The sequence below is a fragment of the Rhyacophila brunnea genome, unplaced genomic scaffold (genome assembly GCF_057557595.1).
Source record: "Rhyacophila brunnea isolate RB1 unplaced genomic scaffold, BYU_Rbru_1.0 scaffold_23, whole genome shotgun sequence".
Taxonomy (NCBI): domain Eukaryota; kingdom Metazoa; phylum Arthropoda; class Insecta; order Trichoptera; family Rhyacophilidae; genus Rhyacophila; species Rhyacophila brunnea.
In genome coordinates this window covers 3,075,265-3,103,147 of record NW_028232893.1, presented here as the reverse complement: position 1 = coordinate 3,103,147, position 27,883 = coordinate 3,075,265, and the positions used below count along the sequence as shown (strand labels likewise).

At 34.9% G+C, this 27,883-nt stretch overlaps 1 protein-coding gene across 1 annotated transcript in view; it reads left to right on the top strand.

Annotated features, from left to right (window-relative positions):
* Positions 1 to 27,883, top strand: part of mbo (Nuclear pore complex protein Nup88) — a 285,671-nt gene that overhangs the window by 198,445 nt on the left and 59,343 nt on the right. Inside the window, exon 2 of the mRNA XM_085950329.1 lies at positions 3,236 to 3,405. Coding sequence (XP_085806455.1) covers positions 3,236 to 3,405 — 170 coding nt within the window. The remainder of the gene's footprint in view (positions 1 to 3,235; positions 3,406 to 27,883) is intronic.

Below are 27,883 nucleotides of genomic sequence, written 5' to 3'. Positions count from 1 at the left end.
TTTTAGTATGAGTACAGTTGAGGTCTTAAATTATGTACCTATGTTTAATATAAAGAATGTAACGTTCTCAAAATTGTGAATTATTCGTTGAATAAAAGAAATGGATTTGTAAATATAAAAAATATAAATTACACGGAAGTAGGTACATTGGATGTACAATATTTTAATAAATTATGAAACAACGTCCATCTATGTAAATTCGCCTCTCACAGATGGAATATGTCATTATCCGAATAGATTAAACACAGTGATTGGGAGAATGATTAATTTTAAACCAGGAGGGTTATCAGGGACACACAGGTCAACATTATCAAGAATTGTAGAGTTCTCATTTATTCCGAGTAGTTATATGTCGGGAAAAGTACGTAGGTAGCCAAATATAGATCTCTTCTGGATTTTAGACTATAATATGTAATTATACCTAAGAGAAAGTCAGTCGGAAGCCACGGATAGTATCCATCATCATCATCAGGGGCGCTACAACCCGGTGTGGGTATTGGCCTCCTCCAACAGCTCACTCCACCTGTCCCTATCCAGTGTGGCCACTTTCCAATTCGGTACCCCCAGAATACGGCAGTCACTGGCAGCTCCATCCAACCAGCGAATCTTTGGCCTGCCTCTTCTTCTACGCCCTATTAGATTGCTGGACATCACTCTCTTTGCCGGTTCATTGTCATTCATACGGTGCACATGACCTAGCCATCGCAGTCTCCCAATCTTAATTGATTGAACTGTGCTGCAATATTCGTACAGCCCGTAGAGCTCAGCATTGTATCTTCTCCTCCAATTGGTGCCGTCCTTGATCGGTCCATATATACGGCGGAGAATTTTTCTTTCAAAGATATTCAGGGCTCGTTCATTTCGCAGAGTTAATGTCCAGGTTTCCGATGCGTAGGTGAGCACTGGCTTTACAAGTGTCTTGTAAAGAGTGCTTTTAGTTCGGCGAGATAGTATGCGGGACTTAAAATGTCTTAACAGGCCAAAGTAGCATTTATTCGCAGGCATAATTCTCTTGTTGATTTCTTCTGTAATATCATTATGTCGAGTTACAAGAGATTCCAGGTATATGAAGCTATCGACCGTATCAAACTTGTATGTACCAATATCTAACGGATAGTATCCATCGGGCCTCAATTAACAATATGTCCGCCTCAATTATTATACCGTTCTAAAAACGTGACCACTTCCTACAACTTACAAATACAGCGTCTGTGTTTTTGAGTCAATTTATTAAGGGCGGACGTGCTCGGCGTGTTTGAACATGTACCGCTTAAAAAAATCGGTTAGGTACATGTTCAAACACGCGCGTTAACATCATTTTACTCCCTACTTCAATTATAGTTTGTCAATTTATGGCTACGGCCGTATATTGTAGCTTAATCACTGGGGAATGCCAAAAGAAATGGCGTTTTTCTAAAAAACACTACCTTATTCTTAGGTCAATAATTATTATAAAGCAATCATTATTCGTAGGATGTTTATCACATTTGAATGGTGAAAAACATATCTTATAATTAGTATCTTTAGAATTATCTTCAAATGTGTTAATAGTGCCCATTTTTTGAATAATAAACTGCCTAATTCGTGTCAAATTTGGGATCACAGAGATTATCTAATTTTTTATCGTAAATATTTCACTATAATAATGTCAATATAAATTATACTGATGGTTTTATAAATGCGTTTAAAAATTAATAAATGTAAAAAATCTTAACACCACTGCACATTTATGTACTGAAATATAACTATATTCTAAAACATTAGAGCGAGAGGTTTAAAAGAATACTATTTTATGTAATAAAAATACTTTATGCAGTCATCAAATGTTTAAAATAAATATAAAGGATAATAAGGCTTCAAAATAATATAAATATATTATCTACAACGTTTAAGGAATGTCCAGGATCATGCTTTGAAAATAGAACAAAAGCTCCATTTTGACCTACGCTGAGCATGTCCCCCCTTAACAAATAAATACCTCATATTAGTTTGCTCAAATAGAAGAACTCAAAATACAAACAAGCTACGAGTTGAAATTCGTTAAGTATATTAAATTTAATAATTTTATGGCTACGTGCCCCAAATTGATTTTTCTTTTCATATTATTACCGTCTGGAAAGTTTTGAAAAGTTTCATAAGTTTTCTGTATCGAAGATGAAAATAATAATTGGTGAAACCTAACAAAAAAGTTCCTATCAGATTCGTCGATAATATAGGTATGTATATCTTAATTTATATTGTATTGTTATTTTGATTTCGATAGATTTATGAACTTCGATATTTTATAAATGTAATGCTGGTATTCCAAAGTCACACCTCAGATATCACACACACGCCAGCGACGAAGGGTGGGGGTAGGCTGTTAAGATTCGACACAAATAATGTACCTACACTAAACTTTATCAATCATACTTATTTAATTTTATTGAACCACGAATACAATTTGCAGACTGTGCTGGTTGGTTTTCAAAATTTAATTAAACCCTGTCTAAACCAAACCATAATAGTTTAGGTAAGCTATGGGCGATACGACAAAAACAGTGCACCCTTTTACAGTCATACTTATTTGTTATTGTTTAATTAAGAACATATAATTATTACAGATGGTGTTGGTTTGTTTTTTAAAATTCATTAAGCCCTGCATAAACCAAACCCTTATCGATAAAATTATTCTATAAAATATCTAAAATGATGTATGGTTTAATAGCATAATTTATAAATAAATGAATATTTTTTGACTATGATCTACTATGGATTGAATCGGGCAGGTTTTCATTGAACTTAAAAGCTAACACACACTATCTACACATTGTAATCTTAGTTCAATAAAATCAAATACATTTGACTGACAAAATTTCGTGTGCACTATTTATGTCGGATCTTAACAGCCTACCTCCACCTTTCGCTACTGATACACCCGTACAAACTACGCGATTAGAGAAATGCAGTCATATACTTTTTTTACCTAAATATCAACAATGTTATTGAAAATATATAATTTTGAAAAACCTCACAAAAACATACCTAGGAACTTAGGAAGAGTCCTAAAAAAAGTTGGACCGGATAGGTTTCAAACTCACGTCTTTTACTATCGGGGTGAGTGCTATTACGCTTCAACACACTTAAATCAAAATCAAATTATATTATCCCGTAAAAAAAATATTTTTCTTTTTAGACACAATTTTTCATCTAGCTTGATCGTACAACAAATTCTAACTTACGCTTTTTTTTCCAGCGTCTCTTGGCTACAGAGTCTCCGTCCTTCGCAGTGGACAGGATCCTGGTGAACGCCACGTCAACCCTGGTCTGCGCGGCCGGTACAAAAGGAGCCTGTCTTTTCAGACTTCCCAGACGGTCAGGCCCTTTTGCCCAGTTCCAAGGAGGGAGAGAATCTGTGCTTTGCAAGTAAGTAATTTTATATTCAGATCTACATGGATATGTCAAAAATGTATTTCTTGGTTTTGATTTAATTTAAATGTAGATATTATTAACAGATTAATGTGACTTGGTGGATATATGCTTTTGTGGATAGACGCTTCATCCGCTTATACTTTTATTAATGTATACTTACATAAATGTTTTAAAGTATTATTTGTATATGTTACGCCGAATGTGCGATATTGACTATTACATGAAATGGGCATAATTTTGCCTAATTCATGTAATAGTCAAGCTCGTTGCCTTATTCATGAATTAGGTAAATTATCTGCCGAGTGCGTGAATTCGCCAGGGTATGGAATTCATGACAGTAGAAAAAGTAAATTTAATACGGATGGTTTTATTAGTTATAATTGGACATAATATAATATTATTATTATTAGGTTAGGTTTTGTTATTCTGAATTCGACGAATGTCCATTTTGAGGTTAGCTAACAAGTGTCCAAATCACATTATCACAAACAAACAATCGACACAATCGAAACAAACAAACACATTTTGGTTAGTTTGATTAGTTGCAAAAAACACCACCGGAGCGCGACCATCTATATTGACCAATACATGAGCATTTGACACATTTCGTTTAGTTGCAAAAAACACCACCGTAGCGCTACTATCTAATTTGTCCAATGCACGAACTAGGCAGAAAAATTACTGCCGAATTCACGCACTTGGCAGATATTTTGCCTAATTCATGAATAAGGCAACGGCATTTTTCATGATTTAGGCAAAATTTTGCCCATTTAATGTAATAGTCAATTTCGCACATTCGGCGTAATATATATATTACCTGAAAATATAAATATATTTATACATTATAATATATTCTTCATAATACTACAATAGACCAAGATACCTATACTCTAGACCAGGGTTCGGCAAACCGTGACTCGCGAGCCACATGCGGCTCTTTGGGTATTGACGTGCGGCTTTTTGCCAAATTCCCAATTCACATTTTTTATAAAAAAGGTATGCTTGTTGTCGTTTTAAATCCGCCCATTGCAAAAGTCGACAAATTAAATTTTCCCCCATTTCATATTGACACGAGCACTTTTAAATAGAGTTATGTAGCTCCAAATTTGTAGGTCTTGCCACCAAAATTGAGGATTTGGAGAGAGAACAATGCAATTTAATTTCACAACTCAGCGGAGCGCTCTAAAAGATCTAATTAATAAGGTATATACTACGATTTTTAATACAAGGTATAGCTTTTCGAACTCATATTCGAGTCTACATAATATATATGTGAACAATCACTTTCAAACATGAATAATATAAATAGCATTTAGAGAAGCCAAATAACCGATGAGAATTTGGAGTCGCGCCTAAAATTGAAAACTACAAGTTACATACCAAGCATACAGACACTCTCCAAAGAAATGCAAGGACGGTCATTGTTCACATTAGTTTTAAGGAATGCGTGAAAATTGTATGTAACTCATTTTCTGTGAAAAATATATTTATAATTTCAACAATAAAAAAACTTATATTTGCGTTAGTTTTATTCGGAAAATCTTCTTCACTTGATAAATAAACAATAACATACACTGAAATAAATCATATTTATATAAATGTATGGTATGGCTCTCGAAAAAAAATTGAACCGTTGTGATACTCATATTTGGCTCTTTTGGTCCAAGAGTTTGCCGACCCCTGCTCTAGACTATAGATAGATATAGTAATACAAGTGAAGTAGTCACAAACACCCTGGTGTTGAGAAAATCACATAAATATTTTGGCGGTAGCGGTAGGGATAACATAGTATGGTCTATATACGGCGACTCTTTGAACTACACTTAAACGACATTCATGCTGTGTACCGTTTAAAAAAAAATTCGGTTAGGTACATGTTCAAACACGCGCGTTAACATGATTTTACTCCCTACTTTAGTTATAGTTTGTCAATTTATGCCTACGGCCGTATGTTGTAGCTTAACCACTGGAGAATGCCAAAAAAAATGGCGTATTTCAAAAAAACACTACCTTATTCTTAGGTCAATAATTAAAAGCAATCATTATTCGTAGGATGTTTATCACACTTGAATGGTCAAAAACATAGCTTATAATTAGTATCTTTAGAATTATCTTCAAATGTGTTAATCTTGCCCATTTTTTGAATAATAAAATGCCTAATTCTTGTCAAATTTGGGATCACAGAGATTATCAATATAATTTTTAATCGTTAATATTTCACTATAATAATGTCAACATAAATTTTACTAATGGTTTTATAAATGCGTTTAAAAATTAATAAATGTAAAAAATCTTAACACCACTGCACATGGATGTACTGAATTATGACTATAATATTCTAAAACATTAGATCGAGAGGTTTAAAAGAATACTATTTTATGTAATAAAAATACTTTATGCAGTCATCAACTGTTTAAAATAAATATAAACGATAATAAGGCTTCAAAATTATATAAATATATTATCTACAACGTTTAAGGAATGTCCAGGCTTATGCTCTGAAAATACCATAAAAAGTCCATTTTGACCTACGCGGCGCACGTCCCCCCTTAAACAACAATCAACTCCAATGATATTATGATATATTTACAATTGGATTACATTTTAAATCAGACATAGAGACACAAATAAGCTACTTTTTTGTCTCGACATGTTTTATGTTTTTTTTTTTAAATCTAAATAAGTATGAATTTTTAAGTCTCCATCGCTCACAGATACAAATCACAGATCAAAACCAACCCCCCCCCTACCTTCAAAATTCCCCGATCATCCCGCACGCGTGCCCCCTACTTACCAACCCACCCACACACACATACAATACACCCCCCATCTCCTCATTTCGTTTCGTCTCCCTTTTTGTATACATTATTGCGGGATCATTTGCATATTTCGGCAGTAAAATTAATTCAAAGATTTGCGCGGGCCGCGGTTTTAAAACGGGGGGGGCTTTGGATTTAGGGAGGGTCACCCAGCATCCCCCGGTCGTTCCTTTATTGAAGAGAGAGGAAACACCGTCGCGGAGAGATTAGTACTCCTTAACTTTCAGCGGCAGTTCATTTCGCAGTAATCGCGGGCCGTTTCGCCCCCCTTTACCCTTTTCTTTATTTACGGAAATGTTGAAAGTTAAAATTCGGCTTGTAGGCATTTACTTCATAATCTTTTTATACCTCCGCGACAATTGTCGTAAAGTATATTGTTTTTTCACTGGTTACATGTAAGTTGTACGTATGCATCGGGCCGTCCGACTTGGTTGCTACTAAGGCCAATTATCTTGCATTTAAAAAAAATTGCGGCGTCTTACTGCGGGCGTGAAGATCTCTTCACATAATTATGCTGTCCGTATGATTAGCTTCATTATTTTTGTTATATTATATACACTAGAATCATTTTTATTTTTATAATTTCCCTGTGCTCTTCTCTCCCCGGCACTTTGCATTAGAAAGTAACTTTAAACTCAGTCAGAGCTCACTTTGAGCGTAGCAACCTTAGTCCTGGGTATCTTCTCGTAGGGCATTCCCGGCCTAAAACTTAACTAGATGCTTCACATCGCCACACATGCTACAACATGTGGAGATGTCTTTACTCGGTTAGGTTAGATTAGGTTAGGTTAGGTTGGGTTAGGGTTAATCTAATTGGAACAGTACTATTTGCAAACTATCGCCGCATTTTGTAAGATACGTACAAATGTATTCCACGGTGAAATGTTCAACGAAGAACTCGTCATTTGATTAAATGTTACACGAACTCATGTTTCACGTACTGAGGCGCACGAATAAGTATCCTGCGGTGAACTGTTTAAGTTCAAATTTCCGGATACGTTTTTCACTATGTTAACAATTATTTACTCTTACGACAATGTTTATAACATATTCGAAATGGTAACAAGATTTTCATACCTTACCTCCTTACCTACTCTTCTCTCAGTGTAAGAAAAATATTTAAAAGTACACCAAAGTCACCAGGGAACACAAAATTAATGGGAACTAGTTTACCCTACTGAGTGTGATATAACAGGCTACCAGTGGCGAAGGGCGGAGGTAGGCTGTTTCCTTATTCCGCCATAAATAGTGCACACTAAACTTTGTCAGTCATACGTATTTGTATTCTTAATCCAACGTAAACAAATAAGTATGAATGAAAAAGTGTGCACAATTTTGTCGTATCGCCCAAAGTATACCAAAAGTATTATGGTTTGGTTTAGGCAGGGTTTAATTGATTTTTAAAAACTAACCAACATCATCTGTAAATTGTAGTCTTAGTTCAATAAAAACAAATACGTATGACTTACAAAGTTTAGTGTGCACTATTTATAGTGGATCTTAACAACCTACCTCCACCTTTCGCCACTGCAGGCTACCGATGTTGAGTGTGGAAAGATATAGGATAAATTTCAACACGTGTTAAAGAATATGTCATTTTCATTGTTACGTCTGTATGATAATAAAATGCATTAAAGTTTGTCACGTAAATGTAACGTGCATTCAATATTCAGGGCAGTCGGCATGCTTTGTTATAGGTACTTGCCAACATTGCCAGATAATTATTTTACCAAATCGGGATTTTTACCATGTTAAATAAAAAAAAACACGATTTAGCAGCAATAAGCGAGACAACCTAAAATAGGAATAGTTTAATATTTTTAATGTTTATTTCTATAATATCAATCGTAAGTAACAAAACACAAACTCCAAAACTCTTTAATTATAAAAATAATAATATTTAAAAATATTTTTGACACTCGCCTATTTGTACTTGCCTGAAGATTTTACTTCCTGAAGAGTTTCATTATGCTGCTTACAAACTGCTGCAAACATCTTTTTCCATTAGAATTTAAATTCAAATTCCATCAAGTACCTTCGGTCAATAGTATTAATATTAATCAAGTAAAGTTTAAATTTCATTTTCCCAACAATGACCAAACGACCAAAGAGTTATCTAGTTGTAGTATTGAAGTGGCGATATTATATATTTCAAAATTTTCAAAAACTGCCACAGTTTTATACTAGTGATGCGATGTAACATATTAAAATGTGGCACCCTTATGGTATGTACCTACCTACATATAATTTTACTAATAATAGCTCATAGAATCTTAATATCGTACCTGAAGGATATTACTGCAGCATCGTTTACTTCGACAGTTTTCAATATGCAAATTAGTTATTAGCGTCACACGCACTCTCCGCATAATAACCTAATATCTAATAACTCGCTGCGAGCCCTTATATGCTTCAGACTAGGGATGACAATCCCGGAAAGATGTTTCAATACCGGGATTTTTATTTGAACAGCTAAATCAAGGTATTGAACATACATAATTTTGAAAACACTTATGTGAAAATATATTATAGCCAAAGCGAAAAAATCTTATTTGAAAAAAGTAAGACACCCCGCAGGAATTGAACGTGCATCTCTCGGGTTTCGCGCCCATGCACATAGACCAATATGCTATTGGCGCCCTACTTAATTGCGACCAATTTCAACTAATGGCTCTTAATACTCTCTGAAGCGCTTTCCAAATTGTGTTACTATTGGCGATCGGCTTTTGTATTTTTAATCAAAGTAGGTATTACTTTAATTACTAATAGTCGTCACGGATCACTCCAAGATTTTTTGTTGTAACTTGAACTTGCTAATAATTTTTAATAAACTATTTTTTTTATTCAACGAATAATTCACAAGATTTAAGAATGTTACACTGTTAGTTAATTATATATCAAGTTAGTTGAAAAATAAGACAAACAATTATCTTATAGCAAAAAAAAAAAAAAACAACAACAAAAATAATTCAACATACAAAAACAAATTCAACACTAAAGCAGAATTTTAAAAACAAAATACAAAGCACATCACTAATACAAGATAAAAAGAGCTTTTTATATACAACGTTTTTAAATTTCCTGTTGAATCATATAAACTTGACTTGACTAGCTAAACGATCAAAAAAAATGTATTTGATAGAAATAATACTGAAATGTCATTTTGACACTCATATTGATTTCCATAGTAACGCACGTATATATTAATAATTTCCTATCAACCAATAATAATGGATTGGATTACGGATTTCTTCCAAAATAACTTTTCATACAAAACAGAGATGGCTAAAAATATTTAAAAAAAAATGCATTGGCATCGTGTTCTTTATATATTCTAAAAGTTTTAAATGTGTAGCTAGTCGGGAAGTTAATTAAAAATCGATTGTAAGATTTGTACCGGACAAATAAGAATACGACTTAATAAAAACGTTGTAAAAATGTCTACGTCTCTAGGGAGTGCATAGAACAGCCGCACAGCCTTCGCTATTGGTGCCTGATAAACCTGATACGAGGAAACAGTTTTCATTCAAAAGAGGTCATGTCATGGCTGCGACCTCATATGTAACTGACGGGTGTATATTATTATGCTTGTATTCAAATTTTCCAGAATATTAGGATTAGAAACTATACCACGGAACAGCAAGAAAAAATTCTTCCCTAACAGAACAAAACCGATAGTCAATAATAACGCAATTTGATAAGCATTTCATATAATTCGCACCGTGAGTGTAAAACCAACGCATCTGCAAATTTTTCAATTTCGAGATTAAATGCAAAACAACTGCAAAAGTCGTGAACCTGATAATGTAAAAGTGAAGTAACTGAAAGAACATGCAATATAATGTAGATATAAACCAAATATTATGGTTTTTTTTTAGAAACTCTATTTCTCCTAACAAAACAAAGCCTAATATATCCAAAATATGTCTTTTGCACTCACGGTGCGATGACGTACTAGTTTAAATTGTCGCAATTAGATAGGAGGGTCGTAGCGTAGTTGGTTAATACACAGTTGGTGCGATATCAGTAGTTATACGGATTCAAATCCCGTCGAGCATCGTATTTTTTTTTCAAATATGATTTTTTCTATATACGAGGGTGGGTCAATAAGTCCTTAGAAAAGCCGACAGGTGGCGCGACTAGTACTGTAAGCGGTTTGTTTTCATGCAGCGGCACTACCGATTCAGTATGCTGCGAAGTTTCAATCAGATTGGTCGGGTTGTTGTGTGTTTCTCGTACATTTTAAAAAAAAATTGCTTGTGGAAAAAGGAAAAATGGAAAATGAGAGTTGAGAGCTGTTATTAAACATTTTAATATAAAAGGGTTAACAGCAAAGGAAATAAAAAATGAGTTGGATTTAGTTCACGGCATATCTGCTCCTTCACTTGCAACTATTTATAACTGGTTAAATGAATTTAAACGTGGTCGTACATCAACAAAGGATGAACCACGCTCAGGACGTCCTGTAGAGGTGACTACACCAGAAATGATCAATAAAATCCACGATATGGTGTTAAGTGACCGAAGATTAAAGTTGAGTGAGATAATTGAGGTTACAGGGATCTCAAAAGGTAGCGTCATTTCTATTTTACATGACAAATTGGGCATGAAAAAAATTTCTGCAAGATGGGTGCCGCGTTTGCTCACAGTCGACAATAAACGCAATAGGGTGGTGGCCTCTAAAGCCCTGTTGTCGCTCATGCAACGCAATCCGGATGAATTTTTTCGTCGCTTTGTGACTGTAGATGAAACATGGATACACCACTATACTCCCGAGACGAAAGAACAGTCAAAGCAGTGGATTGCGAAAGGCGAACCATGTCCAAAGAAGGCGAAAACCGTAAAATCAGCTGGTAAGGTTATGGCTACTGTATTTTGGGATGCACGTGGAATTATTTTCGTTGACTATTTGGAAAAAGGAAAAACAATAACAGGGGATTATTATGCATCTTTATTGGACCAGCTAAAAAACAAAATTGAAGAAAAACGGCCTCATTTAAACAGGAAAAAAATCCTCTTTCATCAGGACAATGCCCGTGTTCACACATGTTTACGATCAATGGCTAAAATTGAAGAATTGAAGTTCAAATTGGTCGACCACCCACCGTATTCGCCAGATTTAGCCCCCAGTGACTTTTTCCTTTTCCCAAACTTAAAAAAATGGCTAAGTGGACAACGTTTTTTTTCAAATGAAGAAGTCATCGATCGGACAAATGCTTATTTTGAGGACCTTCAGAAAACTTATTTTTCTGACGGTTTAAAAAAAATTGAGAAACGTCTAACCAAGTGTATTGAGCTCCAAGGAGATTATGTTGAGAAATAAAAAAAAAATACAAAAATAAAAACTGTTTTAATTCTTTTTTCTAAGGAATTATTGACCCACCCTCGTATTTTCGATATGTCTGAGGTATTTTCAAGTTATTTATGTTCAATATATCGTCGCTTAAGAAACAACACCGCGGAAGTCAATTAATAAAAATTTTCAGGGGAAACAAAAAACGTCTCAAAAAATTGAAAATTGATACCTTTTAACTTATTTTTTTGTGTTTAGTTAAAAGAAACATTTTTTTAACTAAACACAAAAAAAAATCAGTTAAAAGGTATTAATTTTCAATTTTTTGAGACGTTTTTTGTTTCCCCTGAAAATTTTGTTTTGGAATGTTTGTTACATTCTCAAATTATTCGTGGAATAAAAGAAATGGTTTATTAAAAATTGTTAGCAAGTTCAAATAGACGTTATAACTAAATATTTGGCGAGAGCCGGGCGTCGGTTAGTAATTAGGGTAATTAATATTCAAATTCAAATGTATTTATTTTTACATACTCTTAACATCACAAATTATAAATTTAAGACGTTCACAGCATGACATTTAAAAACAAAGAAACAGTGTAAAGAAGAAATAAATATTTGCAGTATCGCAAAAACAGTATGAAAAGTAAAGTAAAAGGTATCTACAAAAATTATAAAAAATATAAATTATAAAGCATGGAATCACACCGATTGAGTGGACCCTATTTTAAGAATTTCAAAAGCAACGTTCACCTATACTCAGCCTCACGTAGGTGGAAAGTATCAACATCCGAAGCGATTTCGTTGAACAGAGTTATTGCTCTCCCAATTGGCATCACCAATGGCAGGTTAGCTCTGCTTCTCGGGAAACCAAGCAACTGATGCTCCCGATTTATTAGATAGTTATCAGGGACACACAAGTCAAAACTACCAAGAATGGCAGAGTTATTATTTACACCACGTATTCCGACCATGTCCGATCCCAATAAAATCATATGGGCCTCCACAGCGTGAAGGTTTGTATTAACAGATTTTGTTTTTACAAGAAATGGATGTCAGCCACTTGCTCAACCTATTAGGTCCATACTCTGACTCATACAAAAATTGAAAAACAATATGTGTACTTGCCAGACCCAGGATTCGAACCTGGGACCCACGACGCCATATTCCGACGCTTAAGCCGCGCGTAAAAATACGTGGCTATATATTAATATCTTCTAGCATTTTAACTACAGTATGTAAGCAAACCTAAGAGAAAGCCTTAGTTTAGTTAAAGTTTAGAAAGCGTTGAATAAAAGAAATGGTTTATTATATAATTTCAGTTAAAATTATACGTTAGTTAATGTCTAATTCTTAGGATTTTTGATTCGGGAATAAATCGATCCGGGAATTTGAAATCAGAATTCCGGAAATACAAGCCCTAGCTCAAAGCCTATAACGAAGAGTTTAAAACAAACCCTCTCGCCACGTGTTTCATCTTCAATCATAAAGGTTTTGTGTAACGACATCAGCCACTTATCTTATGTGCTGTACACATACTTTGCGTTACAGGCGATCACAGCAGAGATAAAATAGCACTAGAGTAGGTACGACGTCTTTAGATTTCAATAAAATGAATTTTAACCTACTGTTGGTAGATAGTGTAACTTCAAACCTGTGCTGACAGTGTCCCGGAAGCAGCCTCCCAAAACCTTTTTAATGTTAAAGATACGATGCAGGTTCGATTCCTGCTTGGGGTGTCTTTACTTTTTCAAAAAAGATTTTTCTATTGGTTATAATATATTTTCTCAGAAGTGTTTTCAAAATTATGTATGTTCAATAATTAGAATGTTACATTCTTAAATCTTGTGAATTATTCGTTTAATAAAACAAGTAATAAATTAAAAATTATTAGCTAGTTCAAGGAAGCTAAGACACTAAAATATCTTGGAGTGATCCGTGACGTTGGTTAGTAATTAAAGTAAAGTAATACCTACTTTGATTAAAAATACAAAAGCCGAAAGCCAATAGTAGCTCAATTTGGAAAATGCTTCAGTGAGTATTAAAAAGCCAATATATAAAGTCTATACACAAGCCTGCTTTCGGTCCGCTACGGCAGCTAAAGAGGGTAGGAAAGTATCAAATTATTAACACGTACAGAATTACAGAAATTACAGAAAGAAATACAAGAATTATTAACATTGTAACAATAATTACAATAACAACAAATTAACAAGTTAGCCGTCTGATCTTTCAAAACTGTCTATTTCTTCTAAGTTATACTTCTTTTGTCGCGTTTGGGAAATCAGATCAGAGTGTATTTTTGGCGTGTGACATGTAACACATAATTTATTTTTTCACACGAAAAAAAACGCGCTCGATTGGATTCGAACCACCGATTGTTCGGTTATCAGCGGAACGCACTACCTTTACGCCACAGTATGATACTGCAATCGTGACGATTATACAGTATAATATTATAGTTTAGAATTGTTTAGGCAGCGAATTTATTATTGTCGGCCATTTGCAATTCCTTACGTAAACAAACGGTTAAATGTCAGAGTGACAGGTGGTACTTTAAAAATAAAAACAACGAGAAACCATTATTTAATTTAGTAGATAATATAAGTTAAAGTTTATAGAAATAAACCAACGGTGTTCCAATAAGCGGTCCTTTTTCTTGAGTGTGTAATTTAACATAATAATTAAGAGCTAGTCAAAGAATCTAGTTTATCACAAGTTTTGTTTTTGTTTTGTTACCCCAAAGAAGGATAACTTTTAACGCGCGTGCATAAGTAGGTACCACCGATTATTTTTTTCATTTCGTCGCTCAATAATAACGGGTAAATTTCGGGTAACAAGGTATAGATCGCCCTGATGGTGACCGACCGATCAAAAGGACGGGTTTGGGTCGAAATCCCGAAGGCCGGAATCCCGAAGGCCGAAATCCCGAATGCTAAAATCCCGAATGCTGAAATCCCGAATGGCCTAAATCCCGAAAGCCTAAATCCCGAATGGCCGGAATCCCGAAGGCCAAAATCCCGAAAAATAAAAAAATACATACAGCAATAATTGCGCAATCTCGAATTGCGCAATTTTTACAAGAGAGACAAAAACCCATTTTTTCTGGAAATATAAAAAATGTAAACATCAATAATTGGAAAATGGGTTTTGCAGATTGCGCAATTTTTTGCAGGAGAGACAATTTTGTAGAACAAATGGATTTTGTCTCTCTTGCAAAAATTGCGCAATTCGAGATTTTTTACGCATTTTTTTATTTTTCGGGATTCCGGCCATTCGGGATTTCGGCCATTCGGGATTTCAGCGTTCGGGATTTCGGTATTCGGGATTTCGGCTTTCGGGATTTAGGCTTTCGAGATTTCGGCCATTCGGGATTTCTGCCATTCGGGATTTCAGCATTCGGGATTTCGGCCTTCGGGATTCCGGCCTTCGGGATTTCGTCCGGCACCCCAAAAGGACAGACAGACACTCTTCATTATTAATATCAGTAAGTATATTGTATTTCTCCCACCAGCAAATTAGGTCCATAAGCAAAGATAAGTCTAAGCGAGTAGATAACGTGTTCGGAAAGCAGCGGTGGAGTGGTGAGATGGGTGCAGTTGGAGCGGTGCACGCGCCTGGAACAAATCACTATATATAACATTAATTTGAGAAAACAAACGAATCAATATATTTATTCATTGTGTATATCTGTCCGCTTATTTTATATTACCGTATTTCACGCGGAGGAAGTCGTGGACAATCGCTAATACTATATAATATCACAATAACTGAACCCCTCGGTGTGAATTTTAACCGAATTTTCATCCCTTAAATCGTGTTAACTGCCCGCGATTGTTTTAATTTCTATACTTCTAATAATCTGCTGACTGTTGCGTGGCTTACTGCTTAAATTCGCGCTGAAAACGCAGGATTACGGGTTCATTATCCGGCGAATTATTATATTTGCACTAAATGTTCGGTGTTATCTGATAACAGAAGCATTTGATGTTTACGAAAATGGAAACTCCTTTCATATTGACGTTAAAATTTTGTTTTAAACTATGTGTTAAAAAAAAACATTAGTCAAGTTGCTTTCAAACGTTTTCGCTTCACGGCGCCCTAAGTGTGTGCTTAACTATTATTTCTTTCTTCTTATTATTGTGCCATCCCCTAGCGGAGGTCGGCCACCATCAAGGCGATCTTGGATGTGTCGTCTGCTACCCGGAACAGTTCAGTGGAGTTGCACTCGTACCAATTACGGAGGCTCTTAAGCCACGAAATGCGGCGCCGTCCTCTGCTACGCTTACCATTGATCTTTCCTTGAATGACAAGTTGGGGAATACTGTACTTTTGTCCCCTCATAATGTGGCCGAGGTACTCTAGTTTCCTGGTTTTTGATACTACATAGAACTTCTCGGTCCTACCCCATTCGATTGAGAACTTCAACATTTGTCACCCGGTCAGTCCAAGGAATTTTGAGGATTTTTTCTTTACGACGACAAAAAAACTGAGTCATCAAAGTAGACATATCAAGTCAATTATGAGACGCATGTCAAATGGTAGCGGTACCCATTAAAATACCGTTGTTTAAGTTGCTGTTGCCAAAAATGTCGATCGGTAATTGACCCTTCGTATCGGACTTTCACCCAACGCTTAATATCTGCGATAAGGGGAGAGTAGTATGCTGCTTTGAAATTGTGTTATTCCATGAACCATGCGATAGGTACTGTCAGTGCAGTAAATTAAGATCGCCTGAGTGACTCTGGGAGCTAATCGTGACAGTCCCAAGTCGGTGACGTGCACACTTTGAAAATCTGTAGGTACCTACATTAATTTATAGCCTTGGGCTCTTGAGTTTTCGGTCTTCGACATTTACACTCAAGTCCATTTTTCGATTGCTAATAATAACTATTATGTACAAAACATTCATTTGTCCAATTTATCCATACATTGCACCATGGCCCCCACATCCTGAAGCGGGCCCCAAGGCCAGAATATATGGAGGGCCCCCTAGCTATCGCTAAGGTTAAGGCGAAGTCTTCACTGAGCCTTTTTTAAAGAGGCACCTAGCGGAAAAATAGGAAGCTCGCAATTTGAGACATTTTTTTGATAATTTACAATTTCAACTGTATTAATGAATAAATATGTATCTGAAAACATTAAAAAGAAAAATATTTTTTATTTTAAGTCAAAGATAAACTTACAATTGTAAAAAATGTAATAAAATGTGAATTTGTTGAATCGGACCGCACCTTATTATTACATATATTTTATGGTCATATTTATTATTAAAATTTATTTTATTAAGTTTTCTAAGCATCACCTAAGAGATTTTTGACTAATTCATAGTTTTAATATTTTTATATCTATTTTAAAGACATCGATTTTTATCAAAAAAATGTCTCAAATTGCAAGCTTCGTATTTTTCCGTTAGGTGCCTCTTTAAAAAAGGCTCAGTGAAGACTTCGCCTTAAGGACTGTATGATTTTCTACAGTAGTATTCCCTTAGTGGTTTCCTCGGAGCCCAAGGGTTAAGGGTATTCCGTGTAATTAGCTATTTTTAAATAAATCCAGTTAGTTTATTGAGTTGTCGTCATATTATGAAGCACTGATCGCGACCTACTTTTGTGGTACCCTTCGCTATATTGGCTATTTTTTTCTACAAAGTCTAAATGTCTATGTCAGGAAATACACATTAAGTAATTATGAAATAAAATTCTACGCGATAATTATCATTTAATTATATCAATCATCATAACTATTATGTACATCAAGTTACATCGCACAGTCACATATTATTTTAAATGAACTTTTTTTTGAACTTTTTTTTACGATTGGAGCAAATTTGTGGTGTGTTTTTCCCATTTAACTGGTCGGTTGAAACGCCGGGCCCCCAGGCTAGAGCTCTGTCAGCATCCCCCCCCTCTTGTGAGGGCCATGCATTGCACAGTACTGGACAGACGTGAGTAAGAATGCGTCAACTACTTTGAGAGAAACACCTGCGAAACTCTATAGCATTATACGTACATAATATACAGGTACCTACGTAAAAAAAAATGAAGCAGATGAAATGGCTGTACATATCGCTCGGCGAGTAGACAGCCGATGGACAGATGCCGTCATGCAGTGGTAACCAAGAGGCACTAAACGCCCACAGGGACGTCCTAAAATCCGCTGGATAGACGATCTCGTTAAATTCGGTGAATGTACGTGGCAGCAAATAATTAGGGACTGAGAAGAGTGTAATGGGCTGGTGGAGGCCTTCATCCATCATCCAGCAGTGGATGATGATGATATCTTATATATATTCAGTGTTAAATTACAGTTAAGTAAGCCCTTGATTAAACGGACTAATCGGGGATAAAGACAGTAGGTACGGATAACGGTAAATCTGGATAATGGTAACAAATAATAAAATATATTTTCCAGAATAAATCTTTTTACTAATGATATATTATTTTAAATCGTACTATTTTACCACACTTATGATAAATAATTACAAGATAAAAAGAACTTTTTATATACAACGTTTTTAAATTTTCTGTTGAATCATATAAACTTGACTTGACTAGCTTAAACGATCAAAAAAATTGTACTTGATAGAAATAATACTGAAATGTCATTTTGACATGTCATATTGATTTCCATAGTAACGCACGTATATATTAATAATTTAGTTGCTAGGACCCCAGACCCTTAGCAACCAATAATGGTGTCGAAATAACTTTTCATACAAAACAGAATTAACTGAAAATGAATTCAATTCTACTTAAAGATGGCTAAAAGTATTAAAAAAATGCATTGGCATCGTGTTCTGATATAATCTAAAAGTTTCAAATGTCGAGCTAGTCGGGAAGTTAGTTAAAAATTGATTGCAAGATTTGTACCGGGCAAAGAACCACCGGACAAATAAGAATACGAGCTAAGAAAAACGTTGTAATAAAATGAATCTGAATAACCGTTATTCTACTATAAGTATATCAATAGAAATTATAACACATGCCATTTTCGTTACTTCTTCAACAGATGATAAGCAGATTTTTTCTCAACTGAAATGTTTTTTAGCTAACCCACTTCACCTTTCGGGTCCAGATATCATTCAGAGTTGTAGACTGTCGGGCAATTGCACACCCCACGAGAAGGCACCGCATAGACTCAGGTTTCTTGCCAGAAAACTTTTACTTGATAGTGTCTTTATTGGGCCAGCCAGTTACGTCTTGCAAGTTACACCGAACCGCATATGTGCACGACCTGAGTATTTCGATTATGTAAATTGTACGTATTACATTTGACCGTATATTGAACGGCAGTGGCGAATTGTGGAGGTAGGCTGCTAAGATTCTACATCAATAGTGCACATAAAAAAATTCAGTCATACGTATTTGTTTGTATGTAACCATGACTACAATTTACGGATGGAGTTGGTTAATTTTTAAAAAATATATTAAACCCTGCCTAAACCAAACAATAATAATTTTGGTATTTTTTGGGCGATGCGACAAAATTGAACACACTTTTTAATTCATACGTATTAAATTTGTTTTCGTTGAACTAAGAATACATAAATTACACAATTGTCATGTTGTTGATCAGTTTTTTACATTCATTAAGCCCTGCTTAAACCAAGCTATACAACAATATTATTATATATATAAAATATCCATAAAATCCTATAAAATAATTTAATATCAAAATTATAAATATTTTGTAGATAGGTGCCTACCTGTACGAGTATTTTTTTACTATTATCTATTATGTCTTAGTTTAAGGTGATTCATCAGTGAAACGGCAAATAATTTTCAACCATAGGCGCGACGAAATTTTGCACTCGCTCCCATTCGAAGAGAGAATGTAGAGCTGGAAACACGTCATTTTGCTTCGTGATGGCGACGGTCGTAATAATTCCTAAATCGTGTAAAGATGACTTAAAACGTTACCCATTTACTTTAAAAAGAAAACATGTCAATGAATATATTATTATTGTTACTGATAAAACAATAAACAGAACATTAAATGGACACATGTTGGATTTATAAGACAAATTATATTTGGTTTGACATGCCTCATTTGCACCCGCGACCCGCAATCCGCGCATCGCCTAGCGACGATCTTTTTAGACCGTGTCTCAACTAAGGTATGGCCTTAAGCAGGGTGTAATTGAATTTTAAAAACTAACTAACACTATCTCTAAAGTATTGTAGTCTTAGTTCAATGAAAACAAATACGTATAACTGACGAAGTTTAGTGTGCACTATTTATATCGGATTTTAACAGCCTACCTCCACCCTTCGCCACTGCTATACGGTCATCTATATAACACCAAGATGAAAAAATTACGCGTTGTTCGTGGAGCATTTTAGACAATATTGTTCCAATTTTATTAGATTCAATATGATCATTAATTTGATATTGATTTGTTTCAAATATGTGATTACCTGATAGTAAATTTGGTACATAATATGTTCGATTTGATATTTTACCTAACCAATTATGCTATGAGCCTCCTATCTAATTGCGACAATTTAAACTATTAGGTCATAATATGTTCGATTTGATATTTTACCTAACCAATTATGCTATGAGCCTCCTATCTAATTGCGACAATTTAAACTATTAGGTCATACATGAAATGGTTATCAAATTGCATTATTATTGACTATAGGTTTTTGTGTATTAAATCAATGAATATTAATTACTTTAATTACTAATAATTGGTCAATGCACATTTGTCGCGATTCCAGTGGTTCAAATCCCGTCGAGCATCGTATTTTTTCAAATACGATTTTTTCTAGTGGGTATATCTTATCTGAGGCGTTTTAAAGTTGTGTGCGTTCTATCACACAACACTCAAGTTTTCAGAAAATCGCATAGATGTATTGTGATCTCACCGGGATCGAATTCGGAGCTCTTTAGATGAGAATCCAGTACTCTACGCATTGCACTACTATCTAAGCACCCTGCCCAATTTACTTGCATACTTTGAAATAATTGTATTATGTGAATCTTTGTAATAATATGTGGTTATTATTTATTTGTCTCATTATCGGTTCAGTCTTCTGGACATTATCGCTCCCCCATCTAGGCCATCTTTCACATCAGCTAATTCCCCAATATTTACATATTTTCTTCGTCTGTTTCTTACTGCTGTTTTCAAATATTACCCCTTTCCGGGCGCCGCCGAAACGGGGGAGGCGCGGGCAAGTTTACTCGTGGGGGCAAGACGGCGACGCTACCAAAGGCAATTATTGGGATTATGATATTGTTTAAATGAGCACGTCGCCTTCCGACTTGGAAGCGTTCTCCTTCCGATTCGTGGCCAGCAATATTAAGCAGCTCCGTGAACAGACGCCGAAGAAATATTTATGCACAATCTACACGTTACGTATTCGGAATTTTAAACTCGCATACCTTGTTTACGGCGCCGAGTTTTATCACAGGTAAAATACACATTAAAGCGCGAAATACATTATGGTGCATGTCGCGGACTATCACGCTGTCACGGCGACAGATTTAGTCTATGGTTTCGTCATTCTGTAGAATATTTTGAACGACCACCACCTCTGTAAACGCAATGATGGATAGTTCCAACTCTAATGTATAAATATTTTTAATTAATATTCATTCATGCTGATTTCAATTAATTTTAACAGTTTCTACGTGTGCTTACGTTAAAATTTGTTGCGATATTATATTCATAGATAATATTTTGAACAGAACCCAACCTGCAGACCATAGATAATAGATAACATTCTTCAAAAAATACATATTGCCAACCGCTAAAAACAAAAAACACACGTATGTCGAATACGTGTAGGCATGTAAAAATGATAAAAAACGTTCAAAATGTCATGCAGGTGTAGATGCAGTGCGGTTCAACGTGAGGTGACCTCATTGTTGTTTTAGTGATTTCGGCAGATTTTGCCAACTGACAATGTTCGTTTAAAGATTCAAAATGTGCTACGACAATACCACGAAAAATGACATTACACACGTGTTTTCCCGTAGCGGCAGCTTACTGTGACGTCACGTGATAGCCCGCGACATGCACCTCAATTTGGTTCGCGTTTAAGGGGTTGTACATGGTTTCTGTCACCGTGTGTTCATTCCTTATATTTTTTAAGTTTAGGGATGCTTGCAAAGGTGTAGGGGTTTTGTATAACCCTACAACTGACATGTTATTGTCTATGGTAATTTACAAGGTCCGGTATTCTAGGTTCGCTACCTAAGTGTGTCATCAATATAGTATGTACATTGTACATCATGCGTTATCAAGTATATGTATTTACTGGATAATGCACAGATTTTGAAAATAGTAACATTTTAATTAGATGTAATATTGATGATTATAATGAATAGCTAAAATATGAAGATGGCGAAGTATATTGAAGTGAACTGAAGTTAGTTGACAGTTGACTGAAATATTTGCAATTGAAGAGTCTCTGTAACCTTAATTATAACAACGGCTTTAGCGATGCATTATGTCATCATTATCATCAGCCTGAATTTATCCACTGCCGGATGAAGGCTTCTTCAAGCTAATCCTGTGCGTTGCGTTGCCACGTACTTCCGCAGAACTTTATCATTCCATCGATCTAGCGGCCTCTAGGTCTACCTTGCGGACGTTTTGTACCTCATGGATACCACTGGATGACTAAATTTGTCCAACGATTATCTCTTCTTCGTGCTATGTGTCCAGTCCATCTCCATTTGATGCATTATGTATTCTGTTTTTTAAATTCTAGTTTATTGTTTAATTTGTATCTTTCTAATTATTGTTGTTTTTTATTTTATTTCTTTTCTATCTACCTTCTTTTTTCTCTAGTTGATTTACTTGTACTTTTTATTCTAAATATCATGTTGTGAACGTCTTGAATCAGTAATTTGTTATGTTATTTGATTAATTATTTGTTTAATTAAATAAAACACATTTTTATAGTACTTTTTCCACTTTATTAAATAAATTTTAGACCGGTTTCGTTCTCCTCAAAAGGACATTATCAACTTCATAATGTCCCTTTGAGGAGGACGAAAACGGTCCAAAATTTAATTAATAAAGTGGAAAAAGTACTATAAAATTGTGTTTTATTTAATTAAACAAATAATACAATTCAGTTCCACCATGAATTGACAGTAAACACTATAAAAGAAATTTGGGTACTGTTCGGTTATCAGGAATACAGCGGAAAACACATTGTACTTTTGTACACTTGTACTTTTTATTCTAAATATCATGTTGTGAACGTCTTGAATCAGTAATTTGTTATGTTATTTGATTAATTATTTGTTTAATTAAATAAAACACATTTTTATAGTACTTTTTCCACTTTATTAAATAAATTTTAGACCGGTTTCGTTCTCCTCAAAAGGACATTATCAACTTCATAATGTCCCTTTGAGGAGGACGAAAACGGTCCAAAATTTAATTAATAAAGTGGAAAAAGTACTATAAAATTATGTTTTATTTAATTAAACAAATAATACAATTCAGTTCCACCATGAATTGACAGTAAACACTATAAAAGAAATTTGGGTACTGTTCGGTTATCAGGAATACAGCGGAAAACACATTTTGAAAATACCCAATATACTGGATTATTTGTTAGTTTAGGTTAGGTTAGATTTGGTTAGGTTAACCTAACAAATAATCCAGTTTATCGGCTATTTTCAAAATGTGTTTTCCGCTGTATTCCTGATAACCGAACAGTACCGAAATTTTTAAGTGCTCAATGTGTCTTTTTTAAATAAATAAATAAACATTAGATTCGTTTTAATACAGCAATAATTAGAGAGCATTGACGTCACAACATAATATCCACCCAATCACCACCCCGCGCCTTGTTACACCAGTTCACCCCCCAGTGCCACCTTGCCACCCGAGTGCCACCTTGCCCCACAAAGTGGCATCTCACGCGCCGTTAGAACCCTACCGCTGATTCGGCGAGCCGTGTGGCTGCAGGGGAGGCCGGGGTAGTGTGGGGTGCTCCTTTAAGTTTCCGGTATAAATATGGCTCCGGTAATTATTGCCTCTCTTATAATGCGATGCACTACTTATTTCGGATGAAGAGTGCAGTGGCGGAAGATGCTCCACATAATTATTGCTGAACACCGCAATAAATTAATTTCCATACATGTTTGAATGCTGTAGCTATTGAACATACATAACTTGCAAACACCTCAGATATACCAACCAGAAAAAAATATATTTGAAAAAAATACGAAACTTGACGGTATTTGAACCTGTATAACCATTGGTGTCGCGCCAATCCGTGCATTAACCAATTATGCTACGAGCCTCCTATATATTGACGGCAACTTAAACTAGTAGATCATGCATTAAATGCTTATCAAATTTTGTCTGCAGTATATACACACTACATCTATTTATTTAGTTTCAATTTTAATTTATTTATTTTTAGCATATCGTGGACATTACAAATAATAAGTTTAAGACGTTCACAACATGACATGAAACATTATTATAAAAAAGAAGAAAACGTAGTAAAAGTGATTAAAATGAAAATATAAAAAGAAAACATAATATAAACATACAAAAGCAGTGAAAATACAATTATATATCTATAGACGTTCAAAGAAGTACATCGAGTTTACTAAGTAGACCCTATTTTAAGAATTTATAAAATAGCGACCATCTAAACGTCATAAACTCACTCTCACGCAAGTGGAATATATCAACACCTGAAGCAATTTGGATGAACATAGTTATCGCCCTCCCAATTGGCATTACCAGTGGCAGGTTTTTTCTGCACCTTGGGAGAATAAACAACTGATGCTCTCTACTAAGATGGTATCAGGGACATACAGGTAAACACTGCCCATAATGGCAGAGTTCTCATTTACACCTCGTATACGTCGATAAAAATACGTAGGTAAATAAAGATCTCTTCTAAATTGAAAACTGCAGTATGTAAGCATACCTAAGAGAAAGTCTGTTGGATGAAGCCACGGATAGTATCCATACAACCTCAAGTAAAGGAGTCTCAAGAATTTCTTCTGAACCCTTTCAACCTTAAGGACATACTTCAAATGATGCGGTGCCCAAACAATGGACCCACTCTCAAGCCTACTTCGTTTTAATACGGTAACATCCAAAAAAAACCCGTGAAGTACACATGATGAAGCCCAACATCTCAAGCGCCTTGTTACAAATGCTAACTACATCTATGGCCGCACACAAAAAAACTCACCACAAATAAACTGCTAAAACGTATCGAATTGTTTGCTTTGCCCCACCGCTGGGCGCCAATGCTCGCACCATATACAACCGGCCCATAAAGTCGACACTACTTGGCCTGCCCGCATTATATAACTCGTTGATGTTAATGCCTTTAATCTCTTACTGGTGTTTCGGGTTTTGCCGCTTTGGTTAATACTTAATATTACGCGAAACCGGGTGCTGCCCCCGGCGCCCGATCTGCCCCACCCTCCCCCGCGACTCGGCGGGCGGGCCGGGGCCCCCGTGCGACCCCCTCTCGGAAAACATTCCGCTAATTCTGTATCGCGAGCGTAATTGAGTGAAAAAGACAGTAGTTTCGCTTAAAAACTTCGCAGTTAATACAATATGCCCGGAAAGTTGGAATTGATGTCATTCTGCGGTGGCCGATTTTAAACCGTCTATTGGTCGTTTATTTTCCTTAACGGCCCACATGCACAGCGTACGTCAAAATGGAGCTTTTATGCTATTTTCTAAGCATGATCCTGGACATTCCTTAAACGTTATAGATAATCTATTTACATAATTTTGAAGCCTTATTATCCTTTATATTTATTTTAAAGATTTGATGACTGCATAAAGTATTTTTATTACATAAAATAGTATTCTTTTAAACCTCTCGCTCTAATGTTTTAGAATATAGTCATATTTCAGTACGTCCATGTGAAGTGGTGTTAATATTTTTTATATTTATTAATTTTTAAAAGCATTTATAAAACCATTAGTAAAATTTATGTCAACATTATTATAGTGAAATATTTACAATAAAAAATTAATAATCTAAGCTAATAAAATAATCTCTGTGATCCCAAATTTGACAAGAATTAGGCATTTTATTATTCAAAAAATGGGCAAGATTTACACATTTCAAGATACTTTTAAAGATACTGATTATAAGCTATGTCTTTGACCATTTAAATGAGATACTTCACATGGACGTACTGAAATTTGACTTTATTCTAAAACATTAGAGCGAGAGGTTTTAAAAAATACTATTTTATGTAATAAAAATACTTTATGCAGTCATCAAATCTTTAAAATAAATATAAAGGATAATAAAGCTTCAAAATTATGTAAATAGGTTATTTACAACGTTTAAGGAATGTCCAGGATCATGCTATGAAAATAGCATATAAGCTCCATTTTGACGTACGCTGAGCATGTACCCCCTTAAGGGCCGGGTGCTGTGAGAACATATTTAATATAATTCAGGTAACTTTGCGAGCTATGCATGAATTATCTGTAGACTGTATATGAAATATGTATATTTATTTATTTAAAAAAAAAACGGTGTGTGTACTTATCTTATGTACATGCGTTAGAAGTTATACTTCTTTGGCGTAATACACATATTGTTTGGAGTCAGAGTATGGACCTAATAGGTTGAGCAAGTGGCTTATATCCATTTCTATTCTCGTACAAAAAATCGGTGTGTGTACTTATGTACGCGCGTTAGAAGTTATACTTCTTTGGCGCAACAAAACACAAACAAAATTTGTGATAACCTGGATTCTTCGACTAACTCTTAATTCTCTTGTTAAATTACACACTCAAGAAAAAGGGCCGCTTATTGGAGCGCCGTTGGTTTATTTCTATACTCTTTAACTTATATTACTAAATTATATAATTTCTTTCTCGTTGTTTTTATTTTTAAAGTACCAACTGTCACTCTAACGTTTAATCGTTTGTTTACGTAAGGAATTGCAAATGGCCGACAATAATAAAGTCGTTGCCTCGTTGTTCGAACGGAACAATTCTACTATCAAACTTGCGTTTGTATACAGGTGACTGATTCACAGCTAACTTCATACTGTCGCGCACTTTCGTAACGGAGTGCGCGCGAACCTCTCAATTTCACTCTCTACCAAACATCGCAAAAGAAGTATTACTTCAAAAACACGTTGAGTACGTAACAAATTATTAATTCAAGACTTTTTTAAAGTATTATTAATAACCATGTCGTTGCTTTTTCGTACAAGGTGGTTGTTAGTAATTTTGAACAATCACAAACACCCAGGCTTTGAGAAAAACACAATATAAATATTGTGTCCTGACCAGGAATCGAACCCAAAACTCTCGGGTGGAAGGCAAGCGCCTTACGCACTGCACCACGAGAGCCGCCTAATTTAAGACGTTCAGAACACGACAATTAGAATGAAAAGTACAGGTAAATCAAGTTAGTAAATAATATTAATAATATTATAGCAAAATAAAACAACAATAATAAAAATACAAATTAAACAATAAAATAGCGCATCACTAAAAATGTCTACATCTCTCAGTAGCGAAGGGTGACGGTAGGCAGTTAAGATCCGCCATAAACAGTCCAAATTAAACTTTATTAGTCATACGTCTTTGTTTTTATTGAACTAAGACTACAATTTAAAAATGGTATTGGTTAGTTTTTACAAATAAATAAATCCTGCCTAAACTAAAGAATAATAGTTTTGGTATATTTTGGGCGATACGACAAAATTGTGCACACTTTTTCATTCATACTTATTTGTTTTCGTTGGATTAAGAATACACATATTATCACACCAGAATAGATACAAAATATAATTCTATCTATAAAATATCCGAAGTTACGTATGATTTAATTGCATAATTTTAATTTTTTTATTAAAATTGTCTATCGAGGATAAATTTGTTACAAATGCCATTTAATTTTACAACATGTTTCTCGAATCATGGATTGCATAATATTTGTACAGAAATCTACTACCAATAAAAAATTATAAATTACAATTTTTTTGTTAGTTATGGTAATATTCTCAATGTCATACTAGCGCCCTCGCTGAAATGCCAATTTATGATGGTAGATCTATAGAATCTTAACAACCTACTTTCACCCTTCGCCATTGAGTCATCTCTAGGAAGTGCATTGACCAGCTACACAGCCTTCGGTATTGTTGCCTGATAAGCCTGACACGAGGAAACAGTTTTCACCCAAAAGAGGTCATGGCTGTGACTCATGTGCTCATCTTAAAAATTAACATTTCATGATCTCTTGAAATATTCTCAATTTTATCACGACAATGTTTACACTTAATAATACTCTTTTGCCATCCCCTAACGGAGGTCGGCCACTATTAGGACGACCTTCGCTTTATCGTCTACTACCCAGAACAGTTCGCTGGAACTGCACTT